At 42.4% G+C, this 20,030-nt stretch overlaps 1 protein-coding gene across 1 annotated transcript in view; it reads left to right on the forward strand.

Annotated features, from left to right (window-relative positions):
• The window catches only part of kntc1 (kinetochore associated 1), a 263,597-nt gene that overhangs the window by 41,230 nt on the left and 202,337 nt on the right, over positions 1 to 20,030 (forward strand). Inside the window, exons 10-16 of the mRNA XM_072495542.1 lie at positions 3,776 to 3,828; positions 3,929 to 4,041; positions 11,698 to 11,752; positions 11,976 to 12,074; positions 12,859 to 12,902; positions 13,081 to 13,146; positions 18,996 to 19,071. Of these exons, the coding sequence (XP_072351643.1) occupies positions 3,776 to 3,828; positions 3,929 to 4,041; positions 11,698 to 11,752; positions 11,976 to 12,074; positions 12,859 to 12,902; positions 13,081 to 13,146; positions 18,996 to 19,071 (506 nt within the window). The remainder of the gene's footprint in view (positions 1 to 3,775; positions 3,829 to 3,928; positions 4,042 to 11,697; positions 11,753 to 11,975; positions 12,075 to 12,858; positions 12,903 to 13,080; positions 13,147 to 18,995; positions 19,072 to 20,030) is intronic.

Below are 20,030 nucleotides of genomic sequence, written 5' to 3' on the forward strand. Positions count from 1 at the left end.
CAAAAAGATGTGCTTGGTCGGTGAATTGGCCATGCTTAATTGCCCCTTAATTTTTTTGGGGGGGGGGGGATTGGGGTTAGGGGGGAGGAGCGAATTTGGTACTCTAAATTAAAAAAAAAGTTAAGACTAGGATTCGTGTTACAGTCTTGGAGCCAGTACCTAACTGTAGAAGTCAGTGGATCTCCATTTTTTGGTGATGAATATATTTTCTGGCATATATTTTATACTTGAGTGAGAGATATAAATACCGAAGAACTGAATGCCTGCATCTGAGTAATCTTTATTGTCACATTTATCTTTGACACACTGTCAATGTCAAGGACATAACTAAAGAATTGGAAAAGCTCAATTAGCACACAGAGCATTAGGGGCTGGTTTAACACACTGGGCTAAATCGCTGACTTTTAAAGCAGACCAAGGCAGGCCAGCAGCACGGTTCAATTCCTGTACCAGCCTCCCCGAACAGGCGCCGGAATGTGGCGACTAGGGGCTTTTCACAGTAACTTCATTTGAAGCCTACTTGTGACGATAAGCGATTTTCATTTTCATTACCTGTCGTTACGCTCATTTCTCAAGACCTGTCGTGATCATTTCTCATTTTGTTACAAAGATTGCCTAACCTGCTGTAGTTGAGAATTAATCCAACTTCCTTTTGAAGGAGTAAGTGGAGCATCATTGATTCCTATAGGTAGCAATCATTTGTAATTGATACATTTTGTAAAAGACCATGCTGGCTGAGTCATAAAGTACGTAGCTACCAGACTGGGTCTGCAGCAGGTGGTGAGGAAACCAACAAGTGGGAAAAACTTCATTTTCTCATCCTCACCACTCTGTCGCTGGTGCATCGGTAGCAATAACCACTGTACCGTTCCTAGTGGAGACAAAGTCTCTTCTTGACACTGGATTTATCTTCTTGGGCCTCCAGAACTTTTATCAAGGGTACCCTCCAAAGTGTTGTAATTTGACAACAAAAGTAATGGCCAGAGCATGGTTTACAACTCCACAAGGCCACAAAAGTGACTACTGTTTTAGTGGATCCCAGTCTCGACCGGCTTTTATAGTTCGATTTTCACGAGATCCAGCTGGTGGGCCTCCGCCCACTAGTGGGGAAAGCTCGTATTTCACGAGTTCCACGGGAAGATCAATTGGGGTGTCCCTGTGGGTCTTGGGAGGGTTATTGCGCCCTACATCATGTGTGGCACTACCAGCAAGCTAAATGGGATAAATTTCAAACCGATCCATAAACATATGGGCATCCATGAGACGCTGTGGGTCATCAACAGCTACTGAACTGTAGTAGGGTGCTCTTTCGAAGGATCAGGCACACCCGATGGGCCGAGTGGCCTCCTTATGCGCTATAGGGATTCTATGTTTCTATGCTAAGCTGACTGGCCTCTAGTTACCAGGTCTTTGTCTCTCTCTCTTCCTTTTTGGACAATGGTGTCCCATTGGCAGTTTTCCAATCCTTTGGGACTTTTCCAGAATTCTTGGGAGATTACTACCAGTGCATCCTTTACCTCTGTAACTACTTCCTTTAATATCCTTTCAGTTCCAGGGGATGTATTGGTCCTTAGTCTAATTAATTTCCGTTTTTGTATTTATTTCCTCCACACCCCTCTGCCCCTGGATTATTTAGTATTTTTGGAATGTTTTTAGTGTCTTCTATCATGAAGACTGACGCAAAATATTTACTTAATTACTCTGCCATTTCCTAGTTCCCCATTATTAATTCTCTAGTTTCATTCTTTCAAGGGTCCTATGTTCACTTTGGCTTCTGTCCCTTTTTGTTTTATAAATTTGAAGAAGCTCTTGCTGTTTGTTTTTATATTACTTGCTAGTTTACCCTCTTACTTTATCGTCTTCCTCTTTATTATTATTTTTGATTATCTTCTTTAAAAAAAAAAAAACATTGAGTATCCAATTAATTTTTTTTCCAATTAAGGGGTAATTTAGCGTGGCCAATCCACCTCGCCTGCACATCTTTTGGGTTGTGGGGGTGAAACCCACGCAAACACGGGGAGAATGTGCAAACTCCACACGGACAGTGACCCAGAGCCGGGATCAAACCTGGGACCTCGGCACTGTGAGGCAACAGGGCTAACCCACTGCGCCACCATGCAGCCCTCTATTTTTGGTCATCTTTTGTTAGTTTTTAAAACATTCCCATTCCTCTGCCTTACCACAATCTTTGCCACTTTTCTATGTTTTTTCATTCAGTTTAATACTATCCTTAACTTCCTTGGTTAACCATGGTTTATTTGTCCCCTTCCTGGAATCCTCCTATCTCACTGGGACATATCTTTGTTGTGGGCTGTAATTTATTTAAAAAAAAAAAATTAAATATAAATTTGGAGAACCCAATTATTTTTTCCAATGAAGGGGCAATTTGGCGTGGTCAGTCCACCTACCCTGCACATCTTTGGGTTGTGAGACTCATGCAGACACGGGGCGAATGTGCAATCTCCACATGGACGATGACCCAGGGTCGAGACCGAATCCGGGTTCAATGTGCCACTGTGCCGCCACATGAACTATTTTCATGAACGTTGTTATTGCTGATAACCGTCGTTTCTGCTAAACTCGTTTCCCAGTCCACTCCAGACAACTCTACCCACGTTTCTTTGTAATTACCATTTTTTTAAGGTTTAGCACAGTTGTTTCTGACGCAGTTTCTCGCTCTGAAACTGAATGCAAAATTCTACCGTGTTATGGCCACTGTTTTCTTGGGGGACCTTTACTCTGAGATTGTTTATTACACTTAACTCATTACACATTACCAGATCCAAAATAGCCTGACCTTTGGTTGGACCCATCACATATTGTTGTCGGAAACTGTCCCGAATATACTCTTATCAATTCTTCTTCACAGCTACCTCCATTAGTTCCTGATTTCATTCACAGCCCCTTAGATACTGAAGCAAGATTTGGACAACATCCATGCTTAGATTAATAAGTGGCAAGCAACATTTGCACCTCTCAAGTGCCAGGCAATAGTCGCCACATTCCGGTGCCTGTTCAGGGAGACCGGTACGGGCATTGAACCCACGCTGCTGCCTTGTTCGGCATTCCAAGCCAGCTGTTTAGTCCACTGTGCTAAACCAGCCCCTCATGGGACCTGGAGGTGTGTCCTTGCTCCAAATGTATCACAACAATTACTGTCGCAATAGTCTGAACTTTTTCAACTATCCCATTTTTATACCCTTTCTGATGTGGCGATGCCGGCGTTGGACTGGGGTGGGCACGGTAGGAAGTCGTACAACACCGTGTTTGGAATCACAAGCTTTTAGAGCGTAGCTCCTTCAACAGGTGAGTGAAGGATGAGATGAAGGAGCTACGCTTTGAAAACTCGTGATTCCAAACAAACCTGTTGGACTTTAACCTGGTGTTATAAGACTTCTTACTATATTCTTTCTGATTGATGGTCATTGCCTCGTGAAAATGTGGGGAGTCTTAATGTTGATCTGCAGACTATTTCTGATGATCCTCAGTTGTTTTTATTTTGATCCAATTTTATTCTGAAGCCGAACACAAACTGAAGATTTAATGTTTTAAAAACAAATTATGATTGAAATTAAACAATTCTGAAATTGAAGGAAGTAGATTGTTCAACCATTTGACACAATTCAGATGACCAAACCTTATTTTGTCCAACATTTCAGTTAACTGAGGAGTAAGGAAATCATCTTTCATAAGTTAGTTTATGATGTTCTATTCACTTGGAAAATCTAGTTTGAAAAATCTAAATATTTAACAGGTACTGTTCTTTAAATTTTAGGTGTGAAGAAGTGTCAAATTGTTGGGAGTACAATATTTGTTTTGGACGACACTGTAAGTTTAGGTCAATGTCCTGTATTAGGACAGAATGTTTTAATCAATATATTTTTTCTTCCCTCTTTAAAAATTCTAACCTTTTTAAACTTTGATTCAGAATTTCCTCAGTATGTGGGATGCCTATGCTTTTGTTATGATCTGGTCCTGGCCCACAGTTCACATCCAAGATTTCTTGCTGACTGCAGAGGGTGATTCTAATGCCATTAACAAGTAAGGGAAATATTAAACTACTGTAATAAAACAGCCTTTCCTTATTATTTTAGTTTATCCCTTGAAAGTATCAATTTTGATGTTTGCTTCAGTTGTTGATTTGCCATGGAAAATGGTTTTGCATTCAATTATTGCCAGAAAATGTAGGGAAGAATAAAGAAGAAAATCTGATTTAAAAAAAAAAAAAAAAATATATATATATATATATATTTTCAACAATATCTGGATTGGATCAGTATAATTTCAGGTTATAGACCCCCAACTGTTAGACATTCAAACAACAGATGGTATGGACTGACATTGCAATTGAGTCATGCATATAGGGTGCACCTTTTGTGGGCATCACACTTTCTGCCTACTTCATAACATCTTTTTCTTTCTTGGCAAGCTCTTTAGTGATATAAAACAGAACATCCTCTCACTCGCTGTGTGCAATAGAAAATTTGCTAGAGTATGTTTGTATCTGCATCTAGAATACATTTATTCTCTGTTCTATGGGTGTGGCTTGTTGGGCATTCTGTTGCAACCACATGACGAAGGTAAATTTTGACTCCCCTAGTTTACCACCCCAGGGTTGGCAGTAATATCAGGTTTTCTTTTGTGAATTTAGGAGGATTAAGGAATTTTGTATCTGCGTTTATCCTTTTATGTACTCATTGCAAAGAAACAGGTCTGACAGGTTTTCTTGAGGTTTCTAAAGCAAACGAGATTAGTGTTCGGCAAACAAAAGTAGTTTTAGGGATTTGTATTGGTAAACATTAGAAATAATGTATAGTTTCAAGTGGATTTAATTTAATGTTTCTGTGCCTGGAAGGTAAGACCTATAGTTAGATTCCCGCTGGACAAAGGTGTTTGCAGGTGTGGGGGTTGGTTTCAATTCCAATTGTGTTTTTATTGTGCTGAGGGAGGGCTTGGGCATGAAGGATAAATAAACCAGCAGTGGTTGCTTAGCAATTGGGGCTTTGTAAGAGAAGAGTTATCTAGATTTTGATGCAGTAAAGAAAGCTATCCATAGTGTGTCTGAGTTGATTCCTGAGGAGTACAGCAGAAATATTGAAATGCAAGAAAACAGCCTGGACAAGCTCTTATAACATTCGACAGGGTGAAGCAAAGTAGTTTGGACTGTTGGATATGGCATTAAAGATGGGGAAAACATATGAAGCCCTTAAGGAGATGGTTCCTTTTTCCTTTGGAAGAATTTAAAGTTTCACTTTTGGTTATTGGGATGCATCTTGAAGAACAAAAAGTTGAAACTGCTCGACAGGTAGCAGAGATAGCTGATGATTACGAGCTAGTCCATTGAACAAAACCTTTTTTCCATTATCCGTTTATATCCGAGAAGGATAGAAAGTGGGAAGGAGAAATGAAAACACATAGTGAAGAAAGAAATAGAACAGTTGGGAATGGTCAGGAAATTTCACCTCTGATCAAAAAGGCAATTGCTGAGGGTGGAAGTGATATTCAGGGGCTTACGTGTTTCCAGTGTGACACATACGGGCAGATTGTTAGAAATTAAATGAAAGACCAGTTGCAGTAGTAATAATGATAAGCAAAGGAAATGACAATTAGAAGTAGCAGTGATGCAATTGAAGTGTCAGTGAGCAATGGCGATGGACCTCAAGATAGTTCACAGAATTATTTGACTACTGGTGAAGGAAGTCAGATTATTGGAGATTCTGGATGTTTTGTTTAAAAGTGAGTAGTTTTCCCTTGCTCGTCTAACAAAATAAGTAAACAAATTAAAAATTTTGAGGTACAGGATCAAATCAGTCAGTGATAGTAGTTGATGCAATTTGTATCCAAGGAGGTTTTATGAAGGAAATAGTATATGGGAGGGATAAACCTGTTTCTTTGTGTAAAGTTAGTTTAAGTAATTTTTGTAAATTGAATTGTTACAGTGGAAATATTCCTAAATAACCTATTGGAGGAATAGTTTTCATCCTAGGTAGTGATTTGGCTTGTGGAGACGAATGTGATGACTACTGTATTGCAACAGGCAATTGATCATGGTAATCTTAAATGAACTTTTGAAAACTACTGTGGGGGGTGGGGGAAATTAGACACTTATTGTAGAAAACAAGCAATTGAAGGAAAACTTGATTAACACAAAGTCAACTTTAATGTATGAAAGAGGAGTCTGTTGATGAAAGAATTGTCTAAAGGATAAACTTGAAAAAGCAAACTTGGCAATGGTTTTGGTGAATGTCAAGCATCCAAAGTATTTATGGAAAACGTCTTTAACAAGAAAAGGAGGTTCTGGTAAATCAAAATAATTGGTTGAATGTAGAATTAAAAAGCAAAGCTAACAATAATGAGGTTTCTGAACTTCAAAGCAAAATGAATGAATGAAGAAGAAGATGGGTGTGATGGAGCCTGCAATTCGAAAGTTGCTCCAGTGATGGAAAACTCATTGTTGAATAGTGATTAGGTTGAGCAAAGAACTGATCTAAGTAATATTATTGATGTGTCAAAGACCATAATGGACAATAAGAAAATAACTGAAGTCCCTGCAGAATTGGAAACTATGAATTGTCAACACTGAAAGTGCAAAGTGATCTTTGAGCCAACGACCAGAGACTCTGATTTAGAAATGCTTCTCTGTGATACTATACAAGATGTAGCAGTTGGTAGAAACACAAGTGAACAATTTGCTAAAGACCATTCAAATTCTACTGAGAACTGGAATGAGATAGGTCAGAACTTGTATACAAATGTTGAAGGATTCAAACAAACTATGAATCTTCAGAGAGTTTTAGTAATTGATGTGGTCAAACTGTATTGAAAATAACTTGTTTTAAATGTGACTGGGAAAAATAACAAGATCACAAAGTTCAAGGAACAAATAAAGCAAGTACAAGATTTTGAGTGAACATAAGCATCTTCACATTCCTGAAGCAGCTAAAACAGATTTTGACCAAAGAAGACATGAAATGTTAACTCTCAAAAATGACATTTAAAAAAAAAAAAAAGTACCCAATTATTTTTTTGTTAAATAATTGGGTACTCTAAATTGAAACAAAATAAAAATAGAGCAGAAGCTTTGTTTAAAAGTGTCTTTTGGAGAGCCTGGTCTGGATTTCTGAATGCAAACCACTAAGGGAAAGCAGTATTATTACCAGAGAAGATTTAAAGCGTATTTTTTGGGAGTGGAGTTTGGAATCTCTCATGTGACAATAGTCTGAGGGAATTCTGAGGAGAAAACCACAGGCATTTGATTGGGCTCCGAGAGGACTGTGTCTTACCGCAGCCATCTTTTGTGCTTAAAAGTGATGTTTTGTGTAAATGAGACTATTGTAGTTTAAGATGTACTTTGTAATCCATGTTTTTAAAACAAATTTAGAGTACCCAATTATTTTCTTCCACTTAAGGGGCAATTCAGTATGGCCATCCAGCTAACCGTCACATCTTTGGGTTGTGGGGGTGAACTCCACGCAGACATGGGGAAAATGTACAAACTCCGCACACACAGTGACCCAGGGCCGGGATTCGAACCCAGGTCCTCAGCGCTGTAAGCAGCAGTGCTAACCATGGTGCCACGTGCTGCCCTGTAATTCATGTTAACCTTTTAATCTGTGTAATTGTTCAGCTAAGGGGGACACGGGCATAGTGGTACTGTCACTGGACTGGTGATCTAGAGACCTAGGGTAATACTCTGGGGACCTGGGTTCAAATCCCGCCATGGCAGGTGGTGGAAATTGAATCCAATAAATATCTGAATTAAAGTCCAATGAATACCATTTTTTAAATATAAATTTTGAGTACCCAATTCTTTTTTTTCCCCATTAAGAGGCAATTTAGTGTGGCCAATCCACCTATCTGCACATCTTTGGATTGTGGGGGCGAAACCTACGCAAACAAGGGGAGAATGTGCAAACTCCACACGGACAGTGACCCAGAGCTGGGATCGAACCTGAGACCTCGGTGCCGTGAGACAGCAGTGCTAACCACTGCACCACCGTGCTGCTCCAAGTCCAATGCAAACCATTGTCAATTGTTGTGGGGGAAAAATACCCAGCTGGATCAGTAATGTCCTTCAGGGAAGGAAATCTGGCATTCTTACCTGGTCTGGCCGGCATGTGATTCCAGATCCACAGCAATGTGGTTGACTCTTAAATGCCCTCTGAAATGGGCGAGCAAGCGACTTGAGTTATATAAAATCACCACAAAGTTAATAAAAAGGAAAGAAACCGGACTGACCTGGGCACTGAAACCGACAAAGGCAAACCCAGCCCTGTCGACCCTGTAAAGACCTCCTTATTAACGTCTGAGGGCAAGTGCCAAAATTGGGAGAGATGTCTCAGACGAGTCAAGCAACAGACTGACATAGACATACTCACGGAATCATATCTTTCAGATAATGTCCCAGACACCACAATCATTATCTTTGGGTATGTCTTGTCCCACCAGCAGAGCTGCCAATACAGTGGTGTACAGCCGAGATGACGTTGCCCTGGGAGTCCTCAACACCGACTCTGGACCTCACGGAATCTTATGACTTCAGGTCAAATGTGGGCACGGTAACCTCCTGCTGATTACCACATACCGTCCACAATCAGCTGATGATTTCATACTATTCCATGTTGAACACCACTTGGAGGAAACAGTAAGAGTGGCAAGGGCACAGAATGTACTCTGGATGAGGGACTTCAATGTCCATCACCAAGAGTGGCTCGGTAAAGCACTACTGACTGAACTGGCCAAGTCATAAAACTGCTAGACTGGGTCTGCGACACGTGGTGAGGGAACCAACAAGAAGGGAAAACCTAGTTGACCTCATCCTAACCAACCTGTCTGCCGCTGCATCTGCCCATGACCTTTTCGGCAGGAGTGACCACTGAACAATCTTTGTGGAGACAAAAGACCCGTCTTCACATTGAGGATACCCTTCATTGTGTTGTGTGGCACTACCACCGTGCTAAATGTGATAGATTCAGAACAGATCTACTAACTCCAGACTGGGCATCCATGAGGCGCTGTGGGCCATCAGCAGCAGCAGAATTGTACTTAGCCACAATCTGTAACATCATGGTCCGGTATATCCTGCACTCTACAATTACCACCAAGCCAAGGGATCAACCCTGGTTCAATGAAGCTTGCAGGCGTGCATGCCAGGAGCAGCATCAGGCCTACCGAAAAATGTCAACCTGGTGAAGCAACAACATCGGACGAGCATGCCAAACAACATAAGCAAGCAAGAGATAGACTGAGCGAAGCGATCCCACAACCAATGGATCAGATCTAAGCTCTGCTGTCCTGCAACATCCAGCCGTGAATGGTGATGGACAACTCACTGGAGGAAGAGGCTCCACTAATATCCCCATCCTCCATGATGGAGGAGCCCAGCACATCTGTGCAAAAGACGAGGCTAAGCATTCACAACAATCTTCAGCCAGAAGTGCCAAGTGGATGATCCATCTCTATCTCCTCCAGAGGTCCCAGCATCACAGATGCCAGTCTTCAGCTAATTCGATTCACCCCACGTGATCTCAAAAAACGTTTAAAGGCACTGGATATTGCAAAGGCTGTGGGTCCTGACAATATCCCGACAAAAGTACTGAAGACTTGTGCTCCAGAGCTTCCTGCACCGCTAGCCAAGCTGTCCCAGTACAGCTGCAACACCTGGCATCTATCCGGCAATATGGAAAATTGCCCAGGTGTGTCCTGTACACACAAAGCAGGACAGTCCAACCAGGCCAGTTACTGCTCTGTCAGTCTATTCTCAATCATCAGTAAAGTCGTGAGTAACTTCATTTGAAGCCTACTTGTGACAATAAGCGATTTAATTTAATGTCATAGAAGGGGTCATCAACGGCGCTAACGAACTGCATTTGCTTGGCAATAACCTTTTCACTGATGTTTGGTTTCGGTTCCGCCTGGGTCACACGGCTCCTGACCTCATTACAGCCTTGGTTCAAACATGGACAAAGAAGCTCAACCCCAAGGTGAGGCGAGAGTGACTGACCATTATTTCAAGGCAGCATTTGATAGAATATGGCATCAAAGCCAAGCAAAACTGGAGTCAATAGGAATTAGGGGGAAAGCTCTATTGATTGGAGTCATACCTAGCACAAAAGAAGATGGTTGTGGTTGTTGGAGATCAGTCATCTCAGTCCCTGGACATCACTGCAAGAGTTCCTCAGGGTAGTATCCAAGACCCAACCATCTTCAGCTGCTTCATCAATGACCTCCCTTCCATCATAAGGTTAAAAGTGGGGATGTTCTCTTAATGTTCAGCACCAGTTGCGACCCAGACACTGAAGCAGTCCATGTACAAATGCAGCAAGACCTGGACCATATCCAGTCTTGGGCTGACCAGTGGCAAGTAACATTTGCGCCATACTCCTAAGAGAGAATTAAACCATCGCCCCATGACATTCAATGGCATTAGCAACACTGAATTCCCCACTATCAACGTTCCGGGGGTGACCATTGACCAGAAACTGAAATGGACTAGACATATAAATACTGTGGCTACAAGAGCAGGTCAGAGGCTAGGAATCCTGCGGTGAGTAACTCTCCTCCTGACTCCCCAAAGCCTAATGGAATACTCCCCAGTTGCCTGGATATGTGCAACTCCAACAACACTCTAGAGACTCAACACCATCCAGGACACAAGCACCTCACTTGATTCGCACCCGTTCCACAAACAAATATTCACTCACTCCACCACAGACGCACAGTTGCAGCAGTGTGTACCAGCTACAAGACGCACTGAATGATCTTGAGCCTCCTTATGCAGCACTTTCCAAACCCATGACCATTAACATCTAGAAGGACAGGGGCTGCAGATACGTGGAACACCACCACTTGTAAATTCCCCTCCAAGCCACTTACCATTCTGATTTGGAAATCTATCACTGTTCCTTCACTGTCGCTGGGTCAAAATCCTGGAACTCCCTCACTAATAGCACAGTGGGTGTACTTATACCACATGGACTGCAGTGGCTCTAGAAGGCAGCTCACCATCACATTAAGAGCAACTAGGGATGGGCACCAAATGCTGGTCTAACCAGGAAAGCATCCTGTAAAAATGAAGTTTAAACAAAAACATTTAAATTTTTCAATGGTTTGAATGTTTTTTTTTCTTGTTTAAAAACTGGTCCTGTGACTTTGTTCCTTCACGTTTTATTATAACAAAATAAAAGTTAGTCTTTGAGCGAGGGTTCCATTCACGGATCACCCTGTCCAGTTATAACATCAACTGAGATTGTAACTATGTTTGGTTAACTGGCAAAATAACAGGTTGCTATCATGTGGCCACAATTCCCATCATTGTGACATCTCCATCTCCTCAAAACACCATGAGCAGATGTACCTTTAGCAACATAGGCTCCAAACTCTAGATTTCATTCCTTTTCACTTCTTTAAACTCTATCGCAGAAACCCTGAAGTTCCTGTGCAGGCTGAGCTCAAGTCACCCGTTCTTAAATTGTCATGCATCTGTTACCTATTCAAAAATAATAGTATAAATGGTGGAATACTTAAATGAATGTGCTGATTTGACCTCCACTTTGCTCTCCTTCTGAAAACCCACCCCTTTGGCCAAGCATGCTGTGTTGATTTCATTTCTTCTGTTTTAAAGATGGTTCAAGTGAATGCAAGCTATTGTTCTTCAAAAAGCCATTGAATATAATTATTTATTTTGTTTCCTCTTAGGCAAGAGAATGCAAACTGTAAACTTATAGCTCTGACAATTCCGGTAAACAAACAGGTAAGTTTCTTGTTGCTTCAATTTGTTACTTGCTTCTAAGAAATTTTTGTTTCTATTGCGCAGAACCCTAAATGTACTAGGTTTGAATTGTGGAAATGTATTTGGAAGAAATGTTTGTGTTTACGTTTGGAAAGTTGTAGTACAGTTAACTTGCGGTTTAATAGAAGCATTTACCTTCACTTGGCTACCATGTATGAGTATGACGATCTTTGATTATTTGTAGATGAGAAATCTCTTGGTGTATTCATTTCCCACAATGAAGTTACTATACTCTTTGGAAGTGGCAGATGTTGCAGCTCTGGTTCAAACTGATGTTGGTCAGGTAGGAGACGATCAGAAATTATTCCGGGTGATGAGGAAATTTCTGTTAATTTCTTTATGTAAATCATATATCCGTACTGTACTTTTTGAGGCATAAAAGTAATTTCCTTACTCCTAAATACCTCATTAATAATAACATGAGAAAGAATAAAGGTGAGATTGTTCATAAGGTGGCACAGTGGTTAGCACTGCTGCCTCAAGGCACCGAGGACCCTTGTTCGATCCCGGCCCTGGGTCACCCCGTGTCTGCGTGGGTCTCACCCCCACAACCCAAAGATGTGCATTGGCCACGCTAAATTTCCCCTTAATTGAAAAAAAATAATTGTACTCTAAATTTATTTTAAAATAAATGATTGTTCAGATGGATGAGGATTTTATTTTTTATATCGTGGTGTTGTCAATCAAAGAATCATTTGCATAGTTTTTGCAAATTGATTTGTTACACTTTTTAACATTTTGCAAAGTAATCTTGCAATGCTGTTTGTTTTTTGTCATGATTTGTTTCGTAATGACTCCCCATTCGTACAGCTACAAGATTACAGATTCATATTGGAATTAATTCATGTTGGCTAAATCGTTGCGGGCAGAAACTCAGTTTGTTCCTTCATTTGCCTCCCTGCCATTCCTCTCTTTAGGTGATAGAGCTGAGATCCAAGGTTTAGTGGTGTGGGATTCAGATCTCTATCTTGCCATTCCATGATTATATTGGTGTTGAAATGCATTTGCACAAATAAAATCAGTTTCATTATAGTTTTGATAACTCACTTGTACTGTTTCTGATATAGGATACAATCTATATTTTGGAAGGAGTTTCTGAAAATCAGAAAAGGTATGACACATTTACCAGTAAAAACATTGAAAGTCTTTCATATTGTGTTATTATAAATTGATCAAATATATTTGTGTTGCAACTTTTAATGGATTCTGTACCATTTTTAAGAAAAGTGCATTTACAGAACAAATCCAATTATTTCCATGTTGTTATTCTGTATTTTCATAATTTACAGTTCATTTGATGGGGTCATTTCTACAATAGCCATGCGCTGCCTAACAGAAGCATTACCAGAAAACAGGTAAACCGTAAACTCTACATGATAACACTTAATGCTGTGGGAAACCACCTCTGCACTGTAAATTCTATTAAATCTAAATACTAGTCCAACTGCACTGAACTTTAATTCCAGGTCTAAATAGACCTTTTTAATGACTGCTTCCATTACAGTGGTGACTAATTTGATGCTGCAGATAGTCACCATTTTGCTGTGAAATTTTTTGTTTATGATACTTTCAATTTTCACTCATCCCTCACTTTTCCACTATTCATCTTTAAGTTTTCTCTGTCCTTTTGCTTGCAGGGGAGAAAGAGCGACAATCTTGCTTCTACACTCGCGTTGTCACTCTTGGGGTTTTTAAAAGACCTTCCTTTCTTGGACTCTCTTTCCTTTCTGTTCACAATTCCCTTCTCTCTCTCTGTTTCATTTTTTTCCAAAGGTATCTATTCCAACCTGAGTGACCACCGCAACTATCTGAAGTCTTTGCACCGTACACTTTTAGAAGGACTCCAATCTCTTCCATCACATTTTTCAGTCTCACTTGTATATACTGTGTGGATATACTGTGTGTATCTTCTACACCAGGCACAGGTGAAAATGACTCTTATCTTTATCACTCTCATCCCTGTTTCAATTTTACTGGCAGCCCAACTCTCCACTGTTCACAACGGCTTCATCATTTGACAGCTCTTCCACACTCCTCTGTGATCATTCCCTCTGTGATGCTCTGGTCCATATTTGTTTCATTCCAACAATAAAAGCTCAGGAGCCCATAAAAGGTAAATTCAAAATGCTTCATCTCGGCTGAGAGTCCAAAGATACTGATCAGGACTATCGTCTGGGCCGGCTTTTATGGGCGATTTTCTCGAGCCCCCAGCTGATGGATCTCCACTCACTAGTGGAGGAGCTTGTATCCACAAGCTCCAAGGGGAAATCAATTGGGGTGTCCCCATTTTGGGCAGGGGGGGGGGGAGGAGGTGAAGAGATTGTGTCAGGGAGCACCTTTTTGCGCCAAATGTTGAGGGTGCCTTCTTGGATGTCCATCTCTCTCCATACTGTCCTCAGAATCCACTGAGGATTCTGTGTCCACATCAGATGCTGAGTCATCCATGGACTGGGCACAGGTCCCTGGTGGGAAGTGCACCTTTGTTTAAGGGTGGCAGACAGGGGGCTCCCTGCCTTTGAGGGTGGTCCACGTGTCTTGACTATGGTCCCTGGAATCCATTGAAATTGTGAGCATGGACTGCGCCACCAGGTGTAATCCCTCACTCGTGCATACGATGATTATGATCTCTTTTCTGGAGGTCCTGATTCAATTCCACCTTCCTGCCAAAGTTCGGGAGTGTCAAACTTAGGTGGGCCCTGAGTCACCAGCCCATCAGTAACTCTGCCTCAGTTGTAGCATGGAGCGCAAGTAAATGGAAACCGTGTCAGCTTTGTGTCAAGCTTTGTGTCAAACAGTCTCGTTTTTTTTACGCCCCGTTTAAATGTCTCGATTGTCGATTCCTCCAGACTAGGGGATTTCAAACTCAGGATTGAGACCCGTGTGTGGGTCATGGGCAGGTTTCGGGAGGGTCGTGGCGCCTGGTCTCAGCGTTCCCGATCGCAGGAGGAACACCCAATGGCCAGCCACGACGGATTTTTCAGATTGCCGGCCATCCCGCGCATGCATGTGGGATCAAGCAGTGTGCAGGCCCGGAGCTGAGAAAGGTGGATCACCTCCTTCTGACATCAGTGCACTGTACAGGGCCAGTGTTGTTCAGCAAACGACAGAGTCCTCCCTACGGAAGCGGTGGCTGAGAGGAGGTCACACGACCTATACGCTAACGTCTCGTGTTCTGGGCACGAGAGAGATTCCTCCATTTTGCAGCTGCCAGCAATGCTGGTATGAACTCCAGGGCCTCTGGTGAACAACCCATGAAAAAGAAGCTGAAAACAGGAACAAAGCAGCATAAAGATGATTACTTGGAGGTGTGGGTTTGTAAATCGTGCCACTGCAAAGCAGGATTCAAAGTTCATGTGTGTTATATGCAGGGAAGCACTGCAACTGAAAATTTAGAACCCTCAAAACGTCAAAGATATTTGAAGACGAAACATGGCGAGTTAGAGGACAAACCTCATTTTTCTTTCTACGGATGCAGTGAGATCTGAAATCATCAGCTGAAGTCATTATCAGAAATGTAACATTAAATAACGAAGCAAGTGAGATCGTGAGGAGCAAGCAGACTCGCCAGTCACATTAGAGGTAAGTGAAAATGGTGGGTCGCAAAGATCGGCCAGTGAGGGTCATGGAGGCTGTCGAAGGATCACCCGCAGGTAAAAATGGGTTTCTGGCAAAAGTTTGAAAAACACTGCTCCAGACCATTTGTAGATGGGTAATATGTGGTGGTTCGGATGTGTTTCACCCCATTAGTGCGTGTAAATCCTCAAAATTCCTCACTGGTAAATGGGGTACCTTTGTCTGTGATAAGCATCTCTGGAATTCCATAGGTGCTGAAGGACTGGCGCAACTTCTCCACAGTGATTGTGAAATGGTGGAAGGCGTCCAGTGCATGTCCATCCACTTTGGATGGGCATGTGATCAGGAGCAGAACATTGACCCCAAGAAGTCAGTGTGCAAATGCACGCATGGGAACCCCAGCCACTCACAATGTTGGAGCGAGGCTGATGGGAGCTTCTGGTTCTCCTGGCAAGCCTCACATTGTTGCACCATTCGCTCGTCGATGTTACTGTCGAAGCCTGGCCACCCCACTTGCCTCCCAGCGAGCATCTTCATCTTGGAAATCCCCAGGTGTCCGCTATGTGAATCCTGCAAGGTGCTTCACTGAACTGGCTGCCGAATAACCACACGGGTTCCTCACAGGATGATACCATCCTTCATGCTGAGCTCCCTGCTGTTTTGTCACATGGGCCTGCAGCTACTCTGAGACTTTCCCTTGTAGTCTGCCATGTAGGGTGACATGGCACAGTTTTGCCAACATAGGGTCCTTTTGGATTCACATGTGGATTTGTGCAATGTCAGAATGGGGGCTGGCCAACGGTGTGTACGTTGTAGTCCATGGAACCTTGGGGCTCCTGAACCCCCTTTTCTATGTTCTTGCGGGAGAGCAGCAGTTCAATGGCCCTATTTTGATCCAAGGTCAATTCCACTAACAGGTTCCTTTGGATTGCTGTAATGTTTATGCCACACACCAAATGATCTCTCAACATCCCGGGGAGGCATGAGCCGAAGTCACAATGCTCAAACTAACTTATGAAGGCGTGTCAGAAACTCCATAACCAATTCCCCAGAAGTTCGCCTGGCCGTATTGAAGTGATATCTGCATTATTACCAACAGCTCGTAATAGTCCGTGACAAGTTCCACGTGTTCACTACAGGTTCTCTAGACCGTGACCGCCAGGTAGGTGAGGCTCTTGATTCCCCGCAGGCAGTTAGGAGTACCCTTTGCCAGTCGTCTCCAACAGTATTATTTGCCTGGAAGAAATTACCGCATCCATTCGGTATACTGGGCCCAGTCTTCTACTCCTGCATCAAAGGCTTCTAGCCTTCCAAAAGGTGGCATTTTAAAAGTCTCGCTGACTTCGTTCTTGTGCTGGGGAACTCTGGTGTGATCAGGATGTCGAGAATTGGGATTAACGATCCCGCCGGCCCAAGTCCGGGACAGCTTTTATGAGTCGATTTTCACGAGCCCCAGCTGATGGATCTCCGCCCACTAACTGGGTGGCTCTTATTCCGCGAGTCCCACAGGGAGATCGATTGAGGTATCAACCTCTGATGCTTCTCCATACAAACATTTGAGAGCAGAACCTGTTTTGTCTTCTTCTAGGCTGCTGATGAATAGGATGGTCCTGTCATTGCCAGGGGAAGGGTTTGTTGGCATTTTGGATGGGAGATGCATTGGAACTTGATGTTTCTGCATGGCATTGCCTTATTCCTGTTCACTTGTTTGACTACTTTTGGACTAGGTGGTCCCACAGTGCATTTTTAATTTAAATCCAATTTCCTCAAGCTTTCTGTTTTGCTCTGTCCCATTTTCTCACCCGAACACTGATGTAACTAATAATCCACCCTATTTCCCTTCTGTTTCTCAAATATTTTTGATGGGTTGCCAGAAATTTTATCACATCATCCAACAGGCGTTGCACTGAGTTCCAAGTTGTGTTTTTGATTGTTTTCACTCTAATCCCTCATCTTTTATCATTTGTTTTACTCTTTTGTTTTTTCCCCCAGTTCTCAATGGTATAATCTTGAAATGTTGGACGATATGTTTTTATCCCAGATTTTTTTTTTTTTACGATTCATTTACGTGATGAGTGTTGCTGACTCGTCCTGCACTTATTAACCTTCCCCAGTTGCCTTACAGAAATTGCCTTCTTGAACCACTGAAGTCTCTGAGATGTAGGTACACCCACAGTGCTGTTAGGGAGAGAATTTCAGGATTATTACACAGTGGCAATGAAGGAATGGCGATTTTATTTCTAAGTCAGGGAGGTATGTAATTTGGAGGGAACTCTCAGGAGCTGGTGTTCCCAGGTATCTGCTGCTCTGGTCCTTCTAGATGTTAGTGATCGTGCGTTTGGAAAATGCTGCCTGAGGAACCTTGGTGAGATCCTGCAGTGCATCTTGTAGATTCTATACACTGCTGTCTCTGTTTGTCGGTGTTGGAGAGATTGAATGTTTGTGGAAGGGGTAGCAACCAAGCGGGCCGCTTTGTCCTCTGGATGGTGTTGAGCTTGGGGCTACACTCACCCAGGAAAATGGCGAATATAATAATAATCGCTTATTGTCACAAGTAGGCGTCAATGAAGTTACTGTGAAAAGCTCCTAGTTGCCACATTCCGACACCTGTTCGGGGAGGCTGGTACGGGAATTGAACCCGCGCTGCTGGCCCTGTTCAGCATTACAAGCCAGCTGTTTGGCCCACTGTGCTAAACCAGCCCCTGGAATATTCCATTACACTCGTGACATGTGCCTTGTAGATGGTGGACAGTCAGGAGATGAGTTACTCGCTGCAGGATCCCTAGCCTTTGACTTCCTCTGGTAGCCACAGTATTTATATGGCTAGCCCAGTTCAGTTTCTGATCAATGGTAACCCGCAGGGTGTTGATAGTGAGGGATTCAGTGATGGTAATGTCATTGCATGTCAAGGGGTGATGGTTATCCTCTCTTGTAGGAGATGGCCATTGACTGGCACTTGTGTGGCACAAATGTTGCATGCCACTTGTCAGCCCAAGCCTGGATATGGTCCAAGCTTGCTGCATTTTGACACACACTGCTTCAGTATCCTGCTCTGCGCAAGACTGCAGGCAACTACAAAAGGTTGTGAATGTAGCCCAATCCATCGCGCAAACCAGCTTCCCATCCATTGACTCGGTCTACAATTTCCACCGCCTCGAAAAGGCAGCCAGGATAATTTAGGACCCCACGCATCCCGGACATACTTTCTTCCACCATCTTCCGTCACAAAAAAATAACAAAGTTTGAGGTCACGTACCAACCGACTCAAGAACAGCTTCTTCCCTACTGCCATCAGACTTTTGAATGGACCTACCTCGTATTAAGTTGATCTTTTCTCTACACCTTGCTATGACTGTAACATTATATTCTACAGCCTCTCCTTCCTTCCCTATGTATGGTATGCATTGTTTGTATAGTATGCAAGAAATAATACTTTTCATGTATACTAATACATGTGACAACAATAAATCAAATCAGTATCTGAGGAGTCGCAAATGGTACAGAGCAATTGTGCAGTCCATCAGCGAACGTCCCACATCTTGACTGACCCATTCTGTGTTTCAAAATTTGCTTTATTTTGTTAATTAAACTGTGATTGGCTGTAGTTTTATATTTTATGATCTCTTTCTAGACTAAGTCGCCTGCTTTATAAGCATAAATTTGAGGAAGCGGAGAGATTTGCCATTCAATTTGCTTTGGATGTTGAGGTAAGTTGATCTGCAAGAATACAGTGTAATCGCAATTAAAAGTGCCCAGTTATTGATTGCTATGCATTAAATATGCAAGAAATTTGGATCCCTGTTGTCGCAGTGACTCAAGTGAGTGAATACTAAGGGAAGGTAAAGCCACCTGAGAAGATAGACATTTGGAGTGGCAGGAGTGCTGAGGTAGGAGCGGTAATTGCAAAATATTTGGGACAATGTTTCTTCTAAGCTACACAGGTGTGCAGCCATGCAGCAGTCCAAAAGGTGCCATGCAGACCTTGTTCGGTGATGGATATCACATTTGCATGGCTGTGCATAAAAAATCTCCTGGGGCCATAAACCATCAAAAACAGGACATGAACAACTAAATGTTAAAGAGGAAATTGGTTGGGGCGCATGGAAGCAGTCGCATTACCTGAATATGGAGTCGGAAGAAGCCTTTCTGCTCCTGTTTCTACATAGAGATAAATCAGTCTTGAAATCTTTTTTGTTTTTAAGGTTTGCTTGTTAGCCTGCAAGCAGACCTGGTTATCCTGAAGACAAATGGCGTCAGCTGGCTTGCTTAGACTAATCTTGTAATGGAGAACTATTTTGATCTTATTAAAATGCTAGTTAAATTAGAAATTTCCTTCCTTTTGGATTTTTTTCATGCTGAGTCCGTCTTTCCAACTGGTTGATTTAGATGTATTTTATTTGGTTCCCAAATTTTGGTTCTTGTCATGGGGTGGGCAAACCCCCATCAACTAGGGTGTTAATGTAGTACAGCAGTTGGCCTGACCTCTCCTAGCTTGGAGAGAGGAACACTTAGCCGGGTTTCTTGTTTCTGCTTGCTACTCATCGGCCTCTACCAATGTGGATACCAGGTATAATAAAAGCGTAACTGTACTTCTGCTACAAATTATTTTCTCCCGCTGAGGTCAAACATGAATAATGGATATTCAGACCCAGTAATTGCCTTCTGT

Source organism: Scyliorhinus torazame, chromosome 1, assembly GCF_047496885.1.
Source record: "Scyliorhinus torazame isolate Kashiwa2021f chromosome 1, sScyTor2.1, whole genome shotgun sequence".
In the NCBI taxonomy this organism is placed as follows: Eukaryota; Metazoa; Chordata; class Chondrichthyes; order Carcharhiniformes; family Scyliorhinidae; genus Scyliorhinus; species Scyliorhinus torazame.